The sequence below is a fragment of the Gopherus flavomarginatus genome, chromosome 14, assembly GCF_025201925.1.
Source record: "Gopherus flavomarginatus isolate rGopFla2 chromosome 14, rGopFla2.mat.asm, whole genome shotgun sequence".
NCBI classification, from domain to species: domain Eukaryota; kingdom Metazoa; phylum Chordata; order Testudines; family Testudinidae; genus Gopherus; species Gopherus flavomarginatus.
Window position 1 is genome coordinate 36,380,033 of NC_066630.1, and position 20,405 is coordinate 36,400,437.

General features: G+C 43.6%; 1 protein-coding gene across 2 annotated transcripts; it reads left to right on the forward strand.

Annotated features, from left to right (window-relative positions):
• Nucleotides 1-4,881: 4,881 nt before the first annotated feature.
• HERPUD1 (homocysteine inducible ER protein with ubiquitin like domain 1) lies at nucleotides 4,882-17,643 on the forward strand. 2 transcript variants are annotated; one of them, XM_050922793.1, is made up of 8 exons: nucleotides 4,882-5,036; nucleotides 8,710-8,787; nucleotides 8,902-8,973; nucleotides 10,765-10,898; nucleotides 11,757-11,876; nucleotides 12,434-12,772; nucleotides 14,497-14,602; nucleotides 15,783-17,643. In XM_050922793.1, exons 1-8 carry the CDS (start codon nucleotides 4,908-4,910, stop codon nucleotides 15,948-15,950), a joined length of 1,146 nt encoding a protein of 381 aa, XP_050778750.1. In that variant the 5' UTR covers nucleotides 4,882-4,907; the 3' UTR covers nucleotides 15,951-17,643. The 2 variants fall into 2 exon arrangements, with proteins under 2 accessions (XP_050778750.1, XP_050778749.1); XM_050922792.1 differs by having other exon boundaries at nucleotides 4,883-5,036; nucleotides 8,899-8,973.
• The last annotated feature ends 2,762 nt before the right edge of the window (nucleotides 17,644-20,405 follow it).

The window sequence follows — 20,405 nt, forward strand, 5'->3', positions numbered from 1 at the left end:
ATTTGGCGAGTTCCTGACTCCCCTCTGCCCAAGAACCTGCCCAGCGAAAGGAAACACACTGAATCGTGGGAGGTTCCAAATTATATTCCAAACTGTCCCGGAAACATTTAGGGCAGGGGCGGGGCAGGAGCAAGGCAGGGATCTGGCCTAGGCAAGCACTGAACCCTCTGTCCCTCAAACTTATGTTCAAATTTAATCTTGATTGCAGAAAAGGCACAATGACTTCAATTGTTTGCATAGTTCATAGGTCAGTGGAAAGCTGAAAACAGTGTAGAGGAAATGACAGGCACTTATTGAAACCACACAGGAAACTCTGACAATAAACTTGGGACTAATCTCTTCAAATCCCAAAGCCTCTACAATAGTCACCCCGCCCACAAGATCCACTCCTAACATTTGGATGGTCCTGTGTGCCAACACCACATTGTAAAAATCTTGCTTTGGGCCTTTACATGTATGCCCCTTGAAATTCGTGATCATATTGGTCTCTCCTGCCAGACCCTCTTCCACTTGAAGCCAGAAGGTAGGTGTTAGGGAAGCTCAGACAGTTACACCAGGAACAAAGCCAGAGCAGCAGCTAGTTCTGCTAGAGGTTTAGGGCAAAATCCTCAGTAGATGTTAACTGTCCTAGCTTCATTGACTTCTATTTGCACCACCTGAGGATCAGGTTCTTGGGTTGCATCACTGCAGCTTTTTCCTCCTTACTTCCCAGGAGAGGGCATGGAGTCCAACTACTGATCAGGACTGGAGAAGTCAAAACCTTCCTGCTTATGGGAGAGGCTGGCGGAAACTTATTAGCTGGTTGACACGGCAGAGCGAATAAAGAACAGCAGCTCTCCTACAGCGGCTAGACTGATCCTGCTGCTTTGGTACCCCTGGATGGTGCTATATAATGCAGAGCATCCACTTGCATCCTTTGTCTCCAGAAGCTATTCTGCTAAAGACTGATCAGCTGTGGACGGGTCATGGAATTGGGATGAGGCTCAACTGATTTCACTCTAATTTTATTTTCTAATTTTTTTTCTGAGTAGGATCGTGCCCCAATGATAGAACCACCTCCCTCTGGAACCTCGTAGAGGAGTGCAGTAGACATTTAGGGCAGGGACTGGGTTTGTCCAGGATAAGACATTGTAGCTCACCTTGCCTTAGTACCCAAAATGACAAGCGTCCAAATGTATGCAGTGTTGGTGTAGCCGTGTTGGTCCCAGGACATTAGAGAGGCAAAGCGGGTGAGGTAATAGCTTTTATTGGGGCAACTTCTGTTGGTGAGAGAGACAAGCTTTCCAGCTTACACAGACTGGAAAGAGAGTTCTGTGTAAGCTTGCAGGCTTGTCTCTCTCACTAACAGAAGTTGGTCCAATAAAAGTTGTTACCTCACCCTCCTTGTCTTGCTAATCCTGCAAATGACACACACATGAGAGACAAGTGTAAGTACCGGCTGTGAACTGATTGTGCCTCAGGGCAACCGTCTCCAGCTGCCAGAGAAAACTGAGCACCTAATGAAATGGGCAAAAAATAAATACTTTGTGCTAGAAAATAAAACTGATCTCTTGTTTTGTTAATTTTTTTAACCACACTGCAGCCACGATCCAGTTCACATTAATGGGAGTTTTACCATTGATGCCAGTGGAGGAAAGAGGGTTCAGAAGAAAACTACAGCTGGGGACAAAAAATGGGAAAGAGACTCTACACTAAACAGCATCAGATCAGGGAGGTTCTCCTTGACTTTTAGGACTTAATGGCACTTTACCTTGAACGTAAGAGAAGAGCCAAGCAATTGTGCTTCGGGTATCTGCAAACTATGGATCTATCAGAATCTGTCAGAGATCCAGTGGGAACTGGACATCCCTGTTTCCAGGGCAACTGAGTCAAGATCCAGAGATCTGGGCCTAGTGGACTGAAAGGAGATGATACAGCAGAGGATTGTCAGTTTATTGGTTGTTCGGGGTTTGTGGAGGGTTGCAGGGAGGGTTAGATGAAACAATTCAATTCAATGAGACGTTTTTGGGATGACAAGATACACATGTGTTGCTAAAGTGTAAGACAAATGTCAGACCCTTCAGGTGTCTGTTGGGGCAGGTATGACCCAGCCGGTGTGGGGTCGCGCTCTCTTTGGGGGTCCATTTGTTATTGCTGTCCATACCCAATCTGGTGTCAGGATGGTTAGTGGTGCAGTGCCATTTCTCTCCTGTCTTTCAGGGCCAGGCACAATTTTTCCTCACTGCTTTTTGCTGAGACACCTTCTATAATTTCCCAAATTTGAGAAAATCTGTCTCTTGCAGTTGTATTTGAGACATTGGAGCAGAAAGCATCTCTCTGTCTAAGTCTCTCTGTCTCAGTCCAGTTGCTTCTCTCTAGGGTTAGACTGTAGTGTAGACATACTCTGAGACTGTAAACTGTTTCAGGTAGGGACTATCTCTTTATTAAATGTTTGTACAGTGCCCAGCACATGGGGGTATAGGCACTAATGCAATACAAATAGAGAAGTAACTTACTCAGACATGGTTGAGTTCTCTTTCCTTACATTATTTTTGTATGCAGCATAGTTGTATCCATGTCAGTCCCAGGATATGAGAGAGAGAAGGTGGGTAAGATAATATCTTTTACTGGACCAATTTCTACTGGTTAGAGAGACAAGCTTTCGAGCCACATAGAGCTCTTCTTCGGGACTGAGAAAGGTACTCCAAGCATCACAGCCAAATGCAAGGTGGACAGATAGTTTAGCAAAAGTAATTAGTCTATATTCGAAGGGACCATTCAAGGTAGAGTGGCCCATTAATACCTCTGCAGTCACAGGACAAAAAGATATGGGTTGGTTAGTGTGTTACAGATTGTTGTAATAAACGATAAATCCAGTGTCTCTGTTCAGTCCATGATTTTTAGCCTCAAGCAGAGTTATGAATTTAAGCTCCCAGGCTCGTCTTTTGAAAGTGTTGCGCAGGTTTCCTTTGAGGATGAAGACTGAGAGGTCAGACATAGAGTGATCGCTTTGTGAAAAATGATCACCCCCAAGTGATGGGTTTTTTTGTCTTTCATCATTTTTTGTGTGAGTTCATTCAAGAGCACAGTGATTGGTTTCACCCATATAGTTGTTATTGAGGCATTTAGTGAGCTGGATGAGGAACCCCACACGTTATGACAGGCTTGCATAGGATCCATGGATCTTGAAAAAAGGTTTGGGGGTGGGGTGTTGATCATTGTAGCAGTGGAGCTATGATTGCAGGTCTTGCCTCTATTGTTCTGGTAGAGTCTGGGGCATTTAAGTCTGTGTGTCCTTGACCATGGGGAGCTTGCATCTGATGATAAGCTTGGGGAGGTTGGGGGGTTGCTTGAAGGCCAGAAGTGGAGGGAGGGAGTTCAGGAATGATTTCTTGCAGGATGGGGACTCTATCAAATATGGGTTGCAGTTGTTCAATGATGTCCTGTATGGGTTCCAGGGTGGGGTGACAGGTGACAAGTAGGTATATGTGGTCACAGGGGTGTTATTTCTGTACTGAAGCAATGGTACCTAGAGCAGCGTTTCTCAAACTGAGGTCTGCCAGGGTACTCTGGGGGTCCACAGGCCCCGCTGATCAACTCCTCTCCCTCCCTCCCTCTCAACTCCTCCCCCTCCCTCTCAGTGCCACCTGCACGCCACAGAACAGCTGTTCAGCAGTGTGCAGGAAGCGCTGTGAGGGAGGGGAGGAGCGGGGACAGGGTGTGCTCAGGGGAAGGGTCGTGAAGAGGCAGGGAAGAAGAGGGGCTGGGGTGAAGCGGGGGTGGGGCCTTGAGGGGAAGACCTGGGCCTGAGCGGCTGATGCTTGGGGGGTGGGGGAGGGGACTCATAAACATTTTTTAAACCAAAACGGGAGTCCTCAGGTTACTAAAGTTTGAGAACCGCTGGCCTAGGGGGGCTGGCTGAGCTCTGGATCCCATTATTTTTAGTATTGTACAAATACATAGGAGACAGTCCCCTGTCCCCTAGAGAACTTGGAATCTAACTAGACAAGACAGACAAAGGGTGGGAGAAAGGAATTCCTTTCTTCCCTTCCACAGCACCTTGGGCTAAATCACAATCCGCAAGAATTTGACAGTCACGGGATGCTTTATCTGTTTGCTCCTGAAGGGGTGGCCCTACAAGGGCCACGACCACCTGAGCCCACACAAGGGCAAGCAGGGGCGACTCTGTATTGTGGCACTGTAAGCACGGCAGTCAGGCGGCTTTCAGGGGCTTGCTTGCGGAAGGTCCACCGGTAACGCGGATTTGGCGGCATGCCTGCGGGAGGTCCACTGGTAACGCAGATTTGGTGGCATGCCTGTGGGAAGTCCACTGGTAACGCGGATTTGGCGGCATGCCTGCGGGAGGTCAACTGGTAACGCGGATTTGATGACATGCCTGTGGGAGGTCTGCCAGTCCCACGCCTGCAGCGTACCTGCCACCAAATTGCTGCCGAAGCCACAGCCGACCAGCGGACCTCCTGCAGGCATGCCACCAAAGGCAGCCTGCCTGCCCCCCCTCATGGCGACCTGCAGGCCCCCTGCAGCGACTTGTGGCCCCAGGCACACGCTTGCTGCTCTAGTGCCTGGAGCCACAGTGAAGGGCAAGGGAGGCTGCCCTGCTGTCACTCTACCCCATGGCGACAGCAGGAGTGGCTCTTTTACCCCAGCCCAGCTGGGCACCTCCTAAGTAGCCACCCTGCCTCCTAGCCCCGCCCCTTCCCTAAGCCCCACCCTCTGTCACCATCTATCCGGATGTGCGCTCTGATAGGCCCACGTATTGACACGCTCACCACAAGGAGCCAATCCGCTGCAGCCACAGCGCACTGGCGACCAGGGGGCGGAGCGAGAGGCGGTGAGGGGATAAAAGGGGCCGTGGGTCGCTGACAGCCGCTCGCTGTCCAGTCCCCGCCCGAAGGCTGCTGAGCTCCATGGAGCCCTTCGACCTGCTCGTGCGGAGCCCCACGCAGCGGCACCCGGACCTGCGCCTGCGCGGCGAGCCCGGCTGGACCGTGCGGCAGCTCAAGGCCCGGCTGCGCCGCCTGCACCCGGAGGAGCCGGTGAGGAGCGAACCCCGCGGGCCGGACCCGGGCCCCTTCCCGGGCCGCTCCCCGCCTCGTCTGCGGCTCCCCGCCCCAGCGGGCCGGGGGAGGCCTCGAGCCCCAGCCCGGGGCCGCCCCGCGTTCCTCACCCCCGGCCGGGGAGGGGGGCAGCGGGCGCCGGGGTGACTACAGGGGCGGGGGGGAGGGGTTAGCGAAGCAGTGAGGGGAGCGGGGTGACTGCGGGGGGGGGTAGCGAAGCAGTGAGGGGAGCGGGGTGACTGCGGGGGGCGGGGGGAGCGAAGCGGTGAGGGGAGCGGGGCCCACCACGTTCCTGGCCCCTGCCCGGGGCTGCGACATCCGCTCTCCGGTGAGCGCCTTTACCGGGCCCGCTGCGGGCTTCCCTGGGGAGACGCGTGTTTCCTCAGCCCGGGGAGTCCTGACCCCTCCGGGGGGCGTGTGGGGGTGTCGCGCGGTTGCTGTAGGGTGGGGTCCTGGGGCTGTCACCCTTCAGCGGCGGCTGCAGGCCAAGGACCTAGCGCTGAAGTCAAGGTGGCAAAACTGCCTCCCCCGCTTGCGACAGCCTGTTGGGTCAGGACCCTGCACTTACAGCACCCTGACATTTCAGCTTCCAATCGCTGAAATCGTTAATGTCATGATTTTTAAATTCCCATGACTGTGAAATTGACCGAAATGGGCTGTGAATTTGGTAGGGCCCTAACAAGGAGAGTCCCTACTTGGGAGGCTTCCAGGAGTGGACGTGCCTGCGTGTGTTACAACAGAGCTGTTGTCATTTCTATTGCATAAGCTACTTTGCCTCCCTCTTAAATACATAAATAAAACACACTGATTACAGCAGCCTTGGCTGTAAAGGTTGCACTATTTAACAGGAGGTGGAAGTGTTCATGCAGTGTCCTTGTAGCTTTGCAGGTACCAGGGTTTTAGAAGTACAAGCTGAGTGAGGTAAAACTTTGTGTTGAACCAACTTCAGTTGGTGAGGGAGACAAACTCTCCAGCTTACACAGAGCTGAAGAACCTTCAGGACCTGAAGAAGAGCTCTGTGTAAGCTTGAAACAAGTCTTCACCAGCAGAAGCTGGTCTAATAAAATATATTACATCACCCACTTTCTGTCTGTTGAAGTGTTCAGAGGTTCAGGGAACTTCAGCATCTATTTCATGTCTTTTTTTAAAGTTTGATAATGTGAAGCAAAAAAAGCTCCCTCCCCTCCCCTGCCCCCCCCCCCAAGATTCCAGAACACCTGCTTCTGCATGGTTGGCTAGTTGCAAATGTTGCAGTGCAAGGCCAAATAGTTTGTAAATATGTTATGGAAATCAGTTAGAATACAGAAGCGAAACTTCTTCAGAATATGGGGAAATTGTTTGGGGTTTTTTGCTTTTTCTTCCTGTTCGGCTACCATTTAATGTTGATGTGGCATACTAGCTTGTTGGATGCTGAAGTAGTTTGTATTTGGATTCTTAGTTTTCCCCCCAGTGGTAACACTTTCTTGTGAAGTGGCAGTATAGGCAAAGTAAAAACAGAAGTTAAGTTAGTGTTCCGGGCAAGACATGAGAAAGGGAGGCAGTAGGCATGCACTGGGCTTTCAAGCAGGGTGGCTTGATTTAAATCAGTTTTAATCTGTCAGTCAGCAAGCAGGAAACCTTGATTTTAAGCAATAGATTTTAATTGTGGTTTTGCACTCTAATCACTCTTCTAAAAAGGTTGATTCTCTTTGATAACCAACCTGTTGATTTGTAACTAAATACAGGCTTTGCACCAAGTCTTCTGTTCTTTTGCTAAGGATACCATACATATGTATTTAAGCGATTATATGCATTAACTTTTTCTTTAGTTTCTTTTTTGCTTGTTAGGAAATGTTGAATGATGCATTTTGTTTTTTTTAAACTTGTGATTTGTGTCAAGCTCTGCTTAGATGCAGATTCAAATTCAACTGAAATACACATGCTATTTAAAATTAAATTTTAATTGTGCTGGAAACACAAATTCAAATAGCTTTGATTTTAAAACAGATTTTTATTAAACAAAGAAAGTACTCTCTCTAGTAGTGAATTTAACCTGATTACTTCTATTGACACTGTCCTTCAAGATTTTATAACTTGGGCCTGGTCTACCCTGGGTGAGGGGGATCGATCTAAGTTAAGCAACTTCAGCTACGTAAATAACGTAGCTGAAGTGGACGTACTTACATCTGCTTACTGCGGGCGTCTTCACTATGGTGACTCAACTGCTGCCGCTCCCCTGTTGACTCTGCCTGTGCCTCTTGCTGAGCTGGAGTAGAGGAGTGGATGGGAGAGAGCTCGGGGGTCAATTATCGCATCTAGTTTAGATGCGATAAATCAATCCCTGCTGGATCGATCACTGTCCTTTGATCCAATGGGTAGTGTAGACATACCCTTAGATCTCATCCTCTCTCAACTAGTTTTTATTCATAGACTTGAAGAGGAAAACAAGTTTTCCTGCCTTTTCAACTCCCAATTTCTAACTTTGAATGAACTGATGATTAAACTGAAGTAGGTGAATAGACTGAAATGATTATATTCTCTCTGCACCTGTGGAAGAGGCTACTGCTGTCAAACTATTTTAGCACTTCAGTAGACTCTAGTTCCAGGTGTTTAGACAGTGACTTCCAGCTTTCAGTATCTTGAATTTCTTAACTCTTGGCAGCAAACATGTATTGCTTAAGACATTTTTTTATTTAAATGTCAATAGATTATAAATTTAGGCCTTAACTTAGGTTTTAAATTTCAAATTTAATTTTAAAAGGGTTTATTCTTTAGAACTAAACCTGCTTATTTAATTTAAATGAAGAAAATCTGATTTATTTAAATCTGTTTCTATCCACCTTGCTTTCAAGTGCCAGATGATGGACAATCTGAGCAAATTCCCTGCATGTTGTGAAGATGTGCTGCTGTGGAAAATGCTATCTTTCTGCTTAATGCCCAGTGTCAGTGGAAGCCTAGAGGTCTTCATATGCTGCTTTGGGGTTTTAAAATGGCATCCATCAGAATTAGTCAGATATATTATTTATGTAACAATCATGTAAGACTGGTTTTTAATAGTGGTGGTAGGACTCTTGCTTTGTAGGTTGGCAGAGCTGACCTTTTCCTGTAGGAAGGGGAACGTAGGCTCTCTTGCTCTGGGGCAACTCCCAGTGACTGTGTCCTCAAACTGCAGGAGGATTTCTGTGTAAACAACTGCTCAGATTTACTGGGTGGGAGACCGTGTGAATTGTCACAAGATTACAAAGTGCCTGCATGCTGCTCAGGTTGGTCAATATCCCAAAGCTCTGCTTTAAGGAGTGTAGAGAGGTTCCTTTTTGCCAGGATTGTGGTGGGGACAGCAAATGTTGGGTTTCTTGCCTGTACTACAAAATTAGTCACTTCATATGTCGGAGCATCTGTTTTATCCTCATTCTGTATACATTGTCTAAATTTCTATGGTATTACAAATTTTGCATACAAGTAATTGACTGAATTGATAGAGATGCACACAACTTCTGTTCAGCTAGGGAGGGGATGGGGGAGTAGGATTTCTAATTGGTGTATCTGACAGCAGCGTTTGACCTCTGGTGTTTATCAGTCAGCTTTTACATACACAGCTTTTCTTATGTGAAGCTAACCTTTTTTTCTGGCATTTAACAGATTACTAATCAGTATATTTTGTCTTCTCTGAAAGCCTGAAGAGGACCAGAAGCTGATTTATTCTGGGAAGCTGCTGCTTGACCACCTTTATTTGAGAGATGTGCTGCCCAAGGTATGGTAATTATATGTTTGTGGTAGCTGCGCTGCAGTATCAAGTGAGGTCAAATAAAGTTTTAATAGATAAAACAAAATGATTATCAAATGTCTTGACTTTTTATTTTAGCAGGAGAAGTTTCATGCTCTTCATCTGGTGTACCATTCAAAGACTCTGTCAAAAATGAAAGAGACCAATGCAAAGGTATGTTAAATTTAGACTTCCTTCCTGCATTAGATACGGAAAGGATCAGCACAAATCTCTGGAATGTGAACTAGTTTTTTAATTACTGTATGTTTACAAAGGTTGATGTCAAAGCAGGGTGGTAAACCTCGTGTGTTATGGCAGCATTCCTTCAGAGTTGTAATAGGCCTGGGGGAAGGAGCACTTACATATTTGGAATGAGTACTGTAATCACAGAGCAAGGATTGTTTAAAAGTTTCACAACTGATGGCACCTGTGGAGCTCAAAAGCTTATTTTTCACCAACAGAAGTTGGTTCACCCACTTTGTGTCTAACTTGTCAAACCTCAGTTTCTAATTAACTCAAGTTTATGCAAACATTACTGCCAGAGGGGGGCGAAATGTTTAATCGAATGTAATTTAGATCCATTAAATAGCTAGTGACCCCTCATATTGCAGACTCTTCAGGCAATGATGGAGACAATGGCTGGGCTTTATGCAAAGGTTGAAATTGTGTTTCCTGTTCCCCCATGATTACTAAGTCCAATCACACTAGTGGTTATGCTCTTTAGAGGGAGAGGGAAGTGATTACCGTTTGAATAGAGAGTGCCCATATGAATTTTGCTGGGATTTACTTTGGCAACAGAACTTCAAAAACATGGCAGAGGAACTTGAAACTAAAAACAAGCATTAGAATTTCAATTTAATATGTATTGATTTAGTACACAATACCATATATCACAGTATTTTATTTCTGAATTGAAGTTAAGTGATTAACTAGTGCACAAGCTTCATGTCTGAAGGCATAAATTTCCACCCTTCTTTAAATCAAAAGTGAACTGCATACAGTACGTCCTAATTCCAGTTGGATATTTGTCATAACGCACATGGCAGAGATCCTTGGAACTAGAAATGCTCGGGTATTGCATTTTGAATAAGGTCTATTGTCCTGGTTCTGTAGAGCAGTTTGCAGAGCAGCCACCCACACGCTGCTATAACTTAAGACTTATTTCATAAACTCCAAAATTAGATAACACATTTTAAAAAATTCTCATACTAGTACACTTAGGAGGAGAGATGATCTTTGCTCTTAACGGGGACCTGCAAAAGTATTAAAGGAAAAAAAAAGCTAACAACAAAAAGCTAAAGACCCAAGGAAGCTTAACATTTTTTATTCCTCTTTTATATATTTAAAAAAAAAAATCTTGTCTAAACACACCACTTATACCATTTTAACCATAGCGGTGTAGTTAAAGTGGTCCAGTGATCTAGTATGGATAGATGCATTTATACTAGTATAAAAATGCTTATACTGGTATAACTTACTCTTCTGTGGGAATGGAATAGTTAAAGCAGTACAGCTTGTGTTTAGACCAGCACAAAGTTACCCCAGTTTACGTTGTTGCAGCTTTGCGTAGACAAGTCTGACTTTTCCAGTTGTCATTTTTATCCAGTGCAGGATCTGTTTCTAATCCAAAAAAACCGATAAGCAAACCAAAACTTTAAAAAAGCATACTCAGACCTTTGCATATCAAGAGATGATTGAGGGGCAGGGGAAAGAATCACAAAACTATCTTCCTTTCCAGGTTACCTTTAAAGGAGTGTTAAAAATAAAATATGTATGGAAGGACTGGTTATAACAATGGCTGACTATTAATTGGTAATGTGGTAATGCCCATTGTCACAGATCTGTACAAATGCACAGCAGTTTGGTGAAACTTCAAGAGAACATTCAGTGCATCCTCTTAGCTTTGCAACAGAAGACTTTTCTCAGATACTGTTCTGAGTCAGCTCCAATATTAACTGTATTTAGATTGACGAAACCAATCAACAGCCAAAGACTGTTTCAGGACCTGGTCAAGATCCTTGTACAGTTTCTTCAAATGATGGCTTGAGACAGAGGGAGACTTCCTGCAACCAACTTTCTACAGGGGAAGCCAATACTAGGTAAATATGCCACACATGCTGATAACTTTCTGAAAATGTTGACCATTCATGTTCAACTATGTTTGTTTTTGGTTTTTTTGCCATACTGTGTTGCCATACTTAATGTTGTAAATGTCAGTGGACTATAAGCCATGTATACTATTCTTCTGGCTATTTAAGTGGACACTGAAGGGGTTAAATGGATGCATGCCTCTCCAACTGGGGGGGAAGTTATTTCTAGTGTTACATGTGGAAAAGTGGAATTGCTGTTACATTTTCATGGAAATATGAACCTAGGAGTTTCTCTGTTGATCCAAAATTCTTATGCAGGTAGCCCCTACAATTGATTTCTCCTTTGTTAGGAGATACTTTCTCCCAGGAATTGCTATTTGTCTCCACTATTGAGCTTCTGACAGTTAGATTGAGTGGGCTTGCTTTTCTCTGAGATCATAGTACTACTTTCTGGAACATTAACCTTAAGCATTGCCATTTTGTTTGTTTGAATAGACCTGAACTGAAATTAAAAGCTGAATATCAGATCATTTAATAAGAAATATGGTACTTGCGATGCAGTGGTAGTAAGACTATCTTCCTGTTCTTCCCCCCTCCCCCCCCGGTTTCACAACAGCATATTTTTGGGATGAAATATAGATTTCTGCATTCATGTTCTAATAATGATTTCAGTATTTCAAGCCTAGATTTAAGGTAGGATATACTGAAAGTGTGTGGTATATGATGCTTTACCCATTATAAGATACAAGCAAACAGCTTTTGCGATGCTGTCTTTTTTAATAATTGTACAAGTAGGGAAAGACTTGGGGAAGTGGGCCTGCCTAGTCTTTTGTAAACAAACATCCTGTGTTTTACCCTTTCGATAAGGATTGACACTGCTCAGCATCCCCATGGTGTGGCTCCTGGGTACTCTGCGTATACCACTTACAACATACTACAGATGTCCTGGTTTCAGCAGATGTATGCAAGACAGTACTACATGCAATAGTAAGTTTTGTTTTTGTTTCCTACTCTCCTTGGGAGCCTTGAAATGTTCTAACTGTTTCTTAATGAGGGGAATTTTTTTCCTTCCCTCAGGTGTCACGTAGTTGAAAGGCATGTTACTTAGCCTTTAGGATTCAAATGTCTGATGTAAATGTAAATGCTGTCTGTGGCTCTTAAAATGTAATTCAGTTTAGTTTTACTTGCAACTTTATGCCTCGATAAAGCTAAGTGCTGCAAAACTTGATATGGTTACCCAGCCTGCTACAGGGTCTAAGTACTGAGGTTTTGAAAGATTTCAACAGTGGAGTACTGAAAAATAAACTCTTCATATTCCAACTTTACAAAGATGGATGTTATCCTATTTTACAGAAGGTGAAACTGACCCACAACGTTGAACTTATCCCATCATGTGGCATGTCATTGGCATAAACAGGGCTGATTTCTGTCACAATTTGCTGCTTCCTAGTTGCACATGAATCTAAGATTAACAAGTTTTTATGCCTGCCTTATTATCCTTTGCAGAGCTTGGCAAAGTCTTACTGCTGTTATCTTCTTTTCAGCTTGGCTGCTGTTTCTGCTGATAGATCACCTACTCAGAGGTCACAAGAGATACCAGTGGCACCAGTTGCAGCTCCAGCCCCTCTTCCAGATGCATTTCCTGCACAAAACCTGCCTGGAAACCATAATGCCCCTCCTCAGCCTAATGCAGGGGCCAATCAGAATTTGCAAATGAATGCCCAGGGGGGTCCTCTCATGGAAGAGGAGGAGGAGATGAATCGAGATTGGTTGGACTGGCTTTATTCAGCAACCCTGTTCTTAGTTTTTGTCAACATTATCTACTTCTACTCCAGCCTCAGCAGGTTCCTCATGGTTATGGGCGGCACAGTTCTGATGTACCTGTAAGCATGCGTGTCTCATGAAGTAAACATTTCAGTGTTGACTTATTATTCAGGTGACTGCTCTTTGGAGCAGTTTGTCTGCACTGATAGTCTTTTTGTTGTAATCAAGTCTCTTACAGCTCATCAATGCATCAGTTGTATTAGTTTAACTATAGTCATATAGTTAAAGCAATACAAACCCCTAGTGAGGGATGCATTCATAGTGATATAAGTGCTTTTACATGTGTAACTATCCCATATGGGATAGGAAGGTGCTAGACTAGGATAAGTCACCTTTATATTGGTATAACTGTAGCCACACAAGGGTTTATATCTGTATCACTGTAAGAAATCACATTCCTAGCCAAAATAATTGATGATACTTTTCAGTGTTGAGCAGGTGTTTCACAGGATCAGCAAATCTCCTGCTGTAATCTTAGCTCAACATTTTTGGGGGAATTCTTTAAAGTCAAAGTTACAATAAAACATTAACGCACTACATCATACACTACTGGTTCAGGTTAATATTCCAAGAACATGGCTAACACTTTGGCGCAGTCGTCTGCGACCATGTCTTTGGTAGGGGAATTGATCCCATACCTTCATAAAAGATGTGGCTAAGCATTTTTACCATGGTTGTTTACTACTTGTAAACATGCAAAACTAATTTGAATGCAGTGTAATCTGTCATAAACAGATAGCTAAGGGTTAATGTCTTTCACCTGTAAAGGGTTAACAAACAGTGACCTGCAACACCTGACCAGAGGACCAATCAGGAGACAAAATACTTTCAAATCTCAGTGGAGGGAAGCCTCTCAGAGTCCAGAGAGAACAAAGCAAAAATCCTTAGCCACTTTCTTGACTAGAAAAAATGCAACCAGTCAAACTGAGGAGTTTTGCTCTGACCAATTTTTTGCTCTAAATGGGGAGGTAATTTGTAGTACTTCCCAATCTCTGCCCATTTGTGAAGCTGCTCAAATCTGTTGTGCTGATCTTCAAATAATTGTCATCCTCCTCCTCCTTTACATGCTTGGATCAGTTGTGACATCAGTGTAGACACTTTAAATTGCCACAAGTAGGCTTAAGAGTTAACACATTCAAACAGAAGCAGTCCACACATAGCGTTATTTCAGGCTGTCTGCAGACTGAGGAAGTCAGCACTGGATTACATCGCATTAGTATATCTTCAGAGCCACAAGAGCAGAACATTTTAGAAGTTTACATTTTTGGCATACAAGATGCAGCCACTAGAGAGGGGAAGGGATTAGTTTGCCAAATGGCCACACGTTGCCCTGTTATGAGCCTTCTTTGTGAGCCACACAGGATGAGGGAGCAATGCCGGCATCCCAACTTCAGTTATCCCGTTAGGACAGGGCAGGTGTAGGGAAATCCAAGGTATGGTGGTACATGCTGCTGCTTTAGAAAGGAGCACTCTATCCTAGTTCTCATGCTACAAACTGCAGCATCTGCTCTAGCCCATAGGCTGTGATGGAGCAGCCTATATAGAGCTGGTTCCACTGCTGCCTCTTGAATGCAATTCTGTGCCTTGCTGCCATACTGCTGAGGGGTAGGGATTGTGGCGGAGAAGGTTTTTGGGAGCCTTCCTCCAGCACCTCAACAAATCAGCGTTTATCCCAGTGTCTTGAGCAAACTGTTTACTCTTGTGTGCATATTAGTCTTTTGCTAGGCCTGAAGTGTAGCAGGGCAGGAGTAACCTTTAGCTAACTGGAGTTCTTGTCTTCCAGGCACCACGCTGGCTGGTTTCCATTTAGACGACAGCCAGTTCACCCTCTTCCAAACAATGCTCTTCCCCAAGCTGTGATAAACCAGGACCAAAACAATAACTTACAGGTATGGGCTCAATATTTGACATACAACAGTGAGAAATCCCGGGAAAGGATTTAGTTTCCATTTTCTAAACACTTGTATCACTCTAGATGAATAGTGTTCTCTACAAAATCTTCTGCTGGAAACTTCTTTTCCTGGTAAAATAATATCTGAACTAGCCTTCTTTTCTCACCAAGTCCTAGAGTTCAAGGCTAGAAGGATCACAGATCCTCTAGTCTGACCACCTGTATTTTACAGGCCACCAACACCACTCAGCCACTCGCATGCTAAACCCAACTGAAATTAGACCAAAATATTAACAGCCTCCAGGAGACTAAATTTATTATGTGCCACAGGCAAAGAACCTGCTCTGGCTGGTTGTTACCACTGTAATATGTACTGATACTTTTGCTTTCATAGAAATCGAAGTATCTTTCCTGTCATATGTTAGAAATATATTTGGTTTTAATACTTAACCCTGGCAATCTCCTGGTATTTTATAGTTGATGCATTTTGTTCCAGAAAATCCCCACTTGGCCAAGGGCTACTGTGGCTGTTAGCAGTGTAACAAGCTCAAAAGTTTTCATATTTTGAGAAGAGGCGAATATTTGCAGTGCTTGTTAACACTAAACTACTGCAGCAGATGTTAACAGTCCCACCATAATCTGTCTCTACAAGTGAACAGCTCTCATAACTGCAGATAAAACTTTGATGTGTATGAGTCTTAATCTGGTATGGAGGGTTGTACATAGTGTTTCTCTCTGTATATGCCATTAATGGGACATGTTCAAGTTGGCCTTTTCATTTGATCTTAGTACTTGGTGTGGAATTGTGCTTTTGGTGCTGATCAATTTACAGCTAGAACGTCAAAATATTTTTGAGATTCAGCAGCTTGTTTTGGTATATCAAATGCATCATTCCCACTTGTAAATGTGTTCTAAAATAGTTTTATTTAGCACAGGACAGTATTGGCCCTGGTGGCAATGGTGGGTGGCTTTACTGTGTCTTAGCTGGGTTGAGCTGTAATTCTGGGACAATGGGTAATAAAGAAACAAAATACTGCAGTATAATCAGGACTGTTAATGAGTCCTTTACGTTGTTCCGTTGAAAGGAATTAAAATAGCTTGTTTTAGAAAGGAATCTGGCTTTTAGAATTTAGTCATCTTAAAACTGTCCCCACTTATGAGATACTTTATATTGGCAGGAGGAAAATGTAGGTGGAGAAGCTGAACCTGAGGCTGTTTCTGAGGAAGGAGAAGCTTTACCAGAAAATCAGCAGGACAGTCCTTCATTTATGAACACAGCCTGGCTTTTCTTCAAGACTTTCTTTGCATCACTGCTGCCAGAAGGGCCTCCAGCCGTGGCCAACTAACTGCTTTTGATATGGACGTACTAGCCCATCTGTAACTCCAGTAGATTACTCTTCTGTATACCTGACTAGTCTGGACACCAACTCCAAAGTTAAAATGACAAGTATCAGTGGGATTTCCCCATCTTATGGCAACTAAGCAACCTGAAAGCTGCAAGAAGCCTTAAACCTTTACAGCATATAGACTAAAATGTACTGTGCTTTCCATGTCTTCATTCCAAAGAACTTCAGTGTGCTGTATAGCAGGCATTAAATTAGAGGGCCTAGCATTGTACAGCAGTGCCCTAAATGCACAGACAGTAAGCAGGTGTTTCGGAGATGTAAGAGAAGCAGATTGCTTCTACCAGTGCTATTTGATTCCTGTTGGAATGTTTCAAATGTTGTTTAAATTACACTGCGTGTAGTATCTCGTATATAAAACAAGGAACTGCTGTTAAGTATTGGCAGACATTTCTAGGGAAGACTTATCCTTAATTGCTTAAAGGAATGCAGTGCTTAATCTTAAAAGAAAATGAAGACAAATCATGTTTTCTCTGTAAATTTCCTGTGGAAGACGTACTGTGTGATACAGTAATTACCTACTTTGTCAGAAAATGAAAGATAAACAAGTACACCAAATGATCTGGTTATCAAAGGCATCAGCTGAGTTACAGGGTGAATTTCAAGTTGTGAAAATCCAGGTGTTTTTAAAAATCATTTAAAGATTCCTTTTTCTGACTTGTACATCCCAAAGCTTCATTCATCTAGAATTTAGTTGCACTGTGCATCTTGTAACCGCTTCCAGGATGCTCAATTTAAGTAGCCTAGAGGTTCTGTATTCAATCCATCTAATTTTCTGTAATGTTAGACCAATGCCACAATCACTTTCTTGCTGTCAACTTGAACTCAGGAGGGCCTGTTACCTTTTGTTAGCCAGAACTTTCCGAATCCCAGAAGTTCATGACAAACGGCTACATTCCTTTTGAGATCTGCTTGCTGGGATGCAAGAGCCTAGTGGACGCTTTTCTGTACAACATTGCTCCAGAACAATTTTCACTGTACTCATTTCTTCCTTCCTGGTGTTTCCTTTAACTTCTAATATTTTCAAGGGCTTTGTTTTCGAAAACAATCAGTTGTGTGCAGACTTGACTACAATCGGAAAACTGCCCTGTGCAAATGGATGGTATGCACCTAACTTGCTGTCTGCACACCCAGTCACTAATTGCATGTATAGATGAACAGAGCCTTTGCACATTTTCAAAACTAGACTTACTCCTCAACAGCCTATAACTTTGTTTCCCACTGTGCCTTGGATGGCTTCTCTGTGAACAAACAAAAGAAGTTGAAGTTACAATAGTCAGACAACTTGTAGCTGCTCCTAGTACTGTAGGCATTCAGGAAGTTGGCCTGACATATGAGGCTCCTTTTGACACATGCATGGGTTTGCAATGCATTGTTCTAGCTCAGGGATAATGTTTTTACTGCAAAGTAAACATCTGGGGTTTTTTGTGTGCAGGGGGGCGGAGAGAATATTGTGCAATTAACATCTGTCAATAATGCTACTGGTAGATGGAAAAACTGCATTATAAAGCTTTAAAGCAAATGTCTTCTCATGCAAATGTGCATTAACTTGTTCTGTACAGTTGACCATGTAATTACTTAATCTGAAATTCTTAATCCTGTTCTTTCCACATATTACACCTACCCATTAAGCATGGTTTAATGTTTGTCACTGTTTTATCTACTGCAGTTAAGCTTTTATTTATTCCTTCTCATAACAAATTAGCTTGAGATAAATCCTTCACCACTGCATAATAGAGTTCCTGTTCCAGAAACTTGCAACCTCCGTGGGAAGCTGCACTCCTATAAATCTGCTGAGGTGGCAGTGAAGAAGGTTAAGTAAAGTAATACACCCTCTAACACATCCTTTTTAAAGCATGATCATCTGTAGCTTTGAGAGGAGGGAGAAGTCGCCAAGCTTATTGTTACAATGTAATGTGCCTGAAAAAACCTTGACAGCCTTGTTTCATCTGTATATAATATTGCAGTAAGGCAAAGGCCCAATTAATCATTATTTGCTTGGAAAGACTATGCATGGTGGAAAACGTTGATTTCACTAAACAAACTGCTGGAAAAATATTTCCATTGATAACTGAACCTTTCAGATGGAAAGGATAAAACACAGCTTTAACTTAAACTTTCCCCTTTCTGTGCATAAAACATCTAGTGCCATTTCTCTTAAAACAGCTGTCTCTGCTGTTACTGGAGCTGGTGCTCCAGGCAATTGTGCAGTATTCATTACATGAAAAGTTGAGGAAGAATCAGCCTTAAGCATCCCAAATTGATTTGATCAAATTGTCTGCCCCATCCTCCTCAGTTTCCTGCAACTGAAAGTTTTAAAGTGAAAAGAACTATCTAGTGGAATTATAATCAGAATTTGCCAAGCTTATGCCAACTTGAACTCTAGTGTATCAGCTGACAGTCCATCTCCTGAAAAGTACAACCCAACAAACCCTCACTGATAAGGGTGGGGTGGGGGGGAGAGAGGATGCAGTTAAATGTATAAGTTGATTAACATGATGTATTCATATCAATTTTTCCCCATCCATCAAACCCTCATGGATTGATTTTTTTTTCTATGGGGATTGTCTCAGGTGTTTTGAAGGAAAAAGAGGGTGGGGGCCAGGCTAAAGAGTTCTGGGAGGACAGCCCATGTGTAGGGCAGTGAGCCAAGCAACATATAAAAGATGCCGAGAGGCTAATAAATGGGCGGTGGAGGAGCAAGGTAAGACTGTGAGACAGGTCTGGAGGGGCTGAGTAGTAAAGGTCCTAGAAGTTTGATGGAGTGAAAGGGGGGAGCTAGTGGCAGGATTGAACAGAGGGGTACAGTTGTGGAGGAGGCTTAGTAATTAGAAGTGGGGTAGGGGAGAAGGGTAGTGCAGAGGTTACTGCACTGACGCGTTGGGGAGCTTTGGCAGCAGAAAAATGAATTGATTGTGGAGGAAGAAGCAGAAGGATGTGAAAACTGCCTGGTTGAGGAAGGGAGAAGTTGAAGATGAGTCATAAATTTATGGGCAAAACTTTTTTATACATAATTTAGGCTTTACTGAGTCATCCAACAACAAGCTGTTCAATGATAACTTCTCGCTTTATATGTCTGTCTTACCAACTCTATTTCAACTATTGAAACAAACAGCAGCTCAGGCATGCAGCTTTTCAACTAGCTGCCTGGATGCAGGCTAACACCATAGAAAACTACACCTGTGAAAGTACAAAAGTTGTAAATAGGGGGATTGCCTACAAGGTGGCAGAGCAGCAAAGAGTCCTGTGGCACCTTATAAACTAACAGACGTCTTGGAGCATGAGCTTTCGTGGGTGAATACCCACTTCTTCAGATGCATGTCGCATCTGAAGGTGGCAGAGTGAGTGACCTGCTTTCCATGGTGCTCTGCCCTCCCCAGTCTTTCACTACTTTGCCGGCAGGGACATCCTAAATTCTGGGTTCTAAAATTATCTCAAGCTTTTGTCTTTCCACCTATTTTAAAGTGGTAGTTCAGTTTTACACACTCGCTAAATTAATGCAATCAAAATACTGGTGCTAGCCTGGGCTGCTCCCTATGGCACAGGAACGAGGAATTTAAAATCAGACTGACTGCTGCTCAGGCCCAGTAACTGCTCCTAGCTAATGACTGAGGGTGGTCACAGAATCATTTCCTCTCCACTCCTGCTGCTTGTAACATTTTTGTCCCTACCCTGGGATTGAGAGGGAAGAGCCTCAGCTGGTGGGAATTGTCATCCTATGGGAGCTCAGACATTTTTCTCCAGCTGAGGATAAATCATTGGGGATGATCCAGGCCCAGCGTGGTTTAATTTTTACTGGATCCTTTAGGGAAAGGCCACACTCAGTTTATGAGCAGGTACTAGAATTTTCAGTCAGGGATGTAAAAGTGAGCTCCGTTTCCCTTTGAATTTAAGGCATTGCTACTGTGCTCATCACTGGAATATCTAGTCCCCATGAAAAATCCTGCTGAGGTTTTATATCTCTAGATAGCAGAGAACAGCTCTACTCTGACATGCAATTTTATAAAATGGGATAATCAGATCCCCCAGCCCCCTGAGTGCCTGTATCAGAGACAAAAGTACATTTCTATTGCTTTTTAATCTCTTTAGCCCTGAAGAAACCTCTCATCAAAGAGAGGCAGCTGGATTCTATTCCTTATTGTGTCTCATCAGCATGATTGTTTACTAAGTTCCAATCAGTTTCACCTCTGCAAACCTATTGACAGCACTAGGACTGGAAAGGTGTTTCTGAGCATAATTTAGCCTTTCTTAGTGGTGCTTAGAAGAACACAGCCTTCTCTCAGCTGAGGTTTGCAGAAGTACTAGTCAGGAACTAAACTTCATTTTTCCCTAGAAGTGAGAACACGAGAGATGATAACTATGTGTATCTTATGTTGCCGTTTGTACAGAGGCATGTTG

Excerpts from the sequence above, each read along its gene's own strand:
- HERPUD1 (XM_050922792.1), top strand. The coding sequence starts at position 4,908 with ATGGAGCCCTTCGACCTGCTCGTGCGGAGCCCCACGCAGCGGCACCCG. Across the intron at positions 5,037-8,709 it reads GCCTGCACCCGGAGGAGCCG|CCTGAAGAGGACCAGAAGCT; the intron begins GTGAGGAGCGAA and ends CTTCTCTGAAAG. Across the intron at positions 12,773-14,496 it reads GGCACAGTTCTGATGTACCT|GCACCACGCTGGCTGGTTTC; the intron begins GTAAGCATGCGT and ends CTTGTCTTCCAG.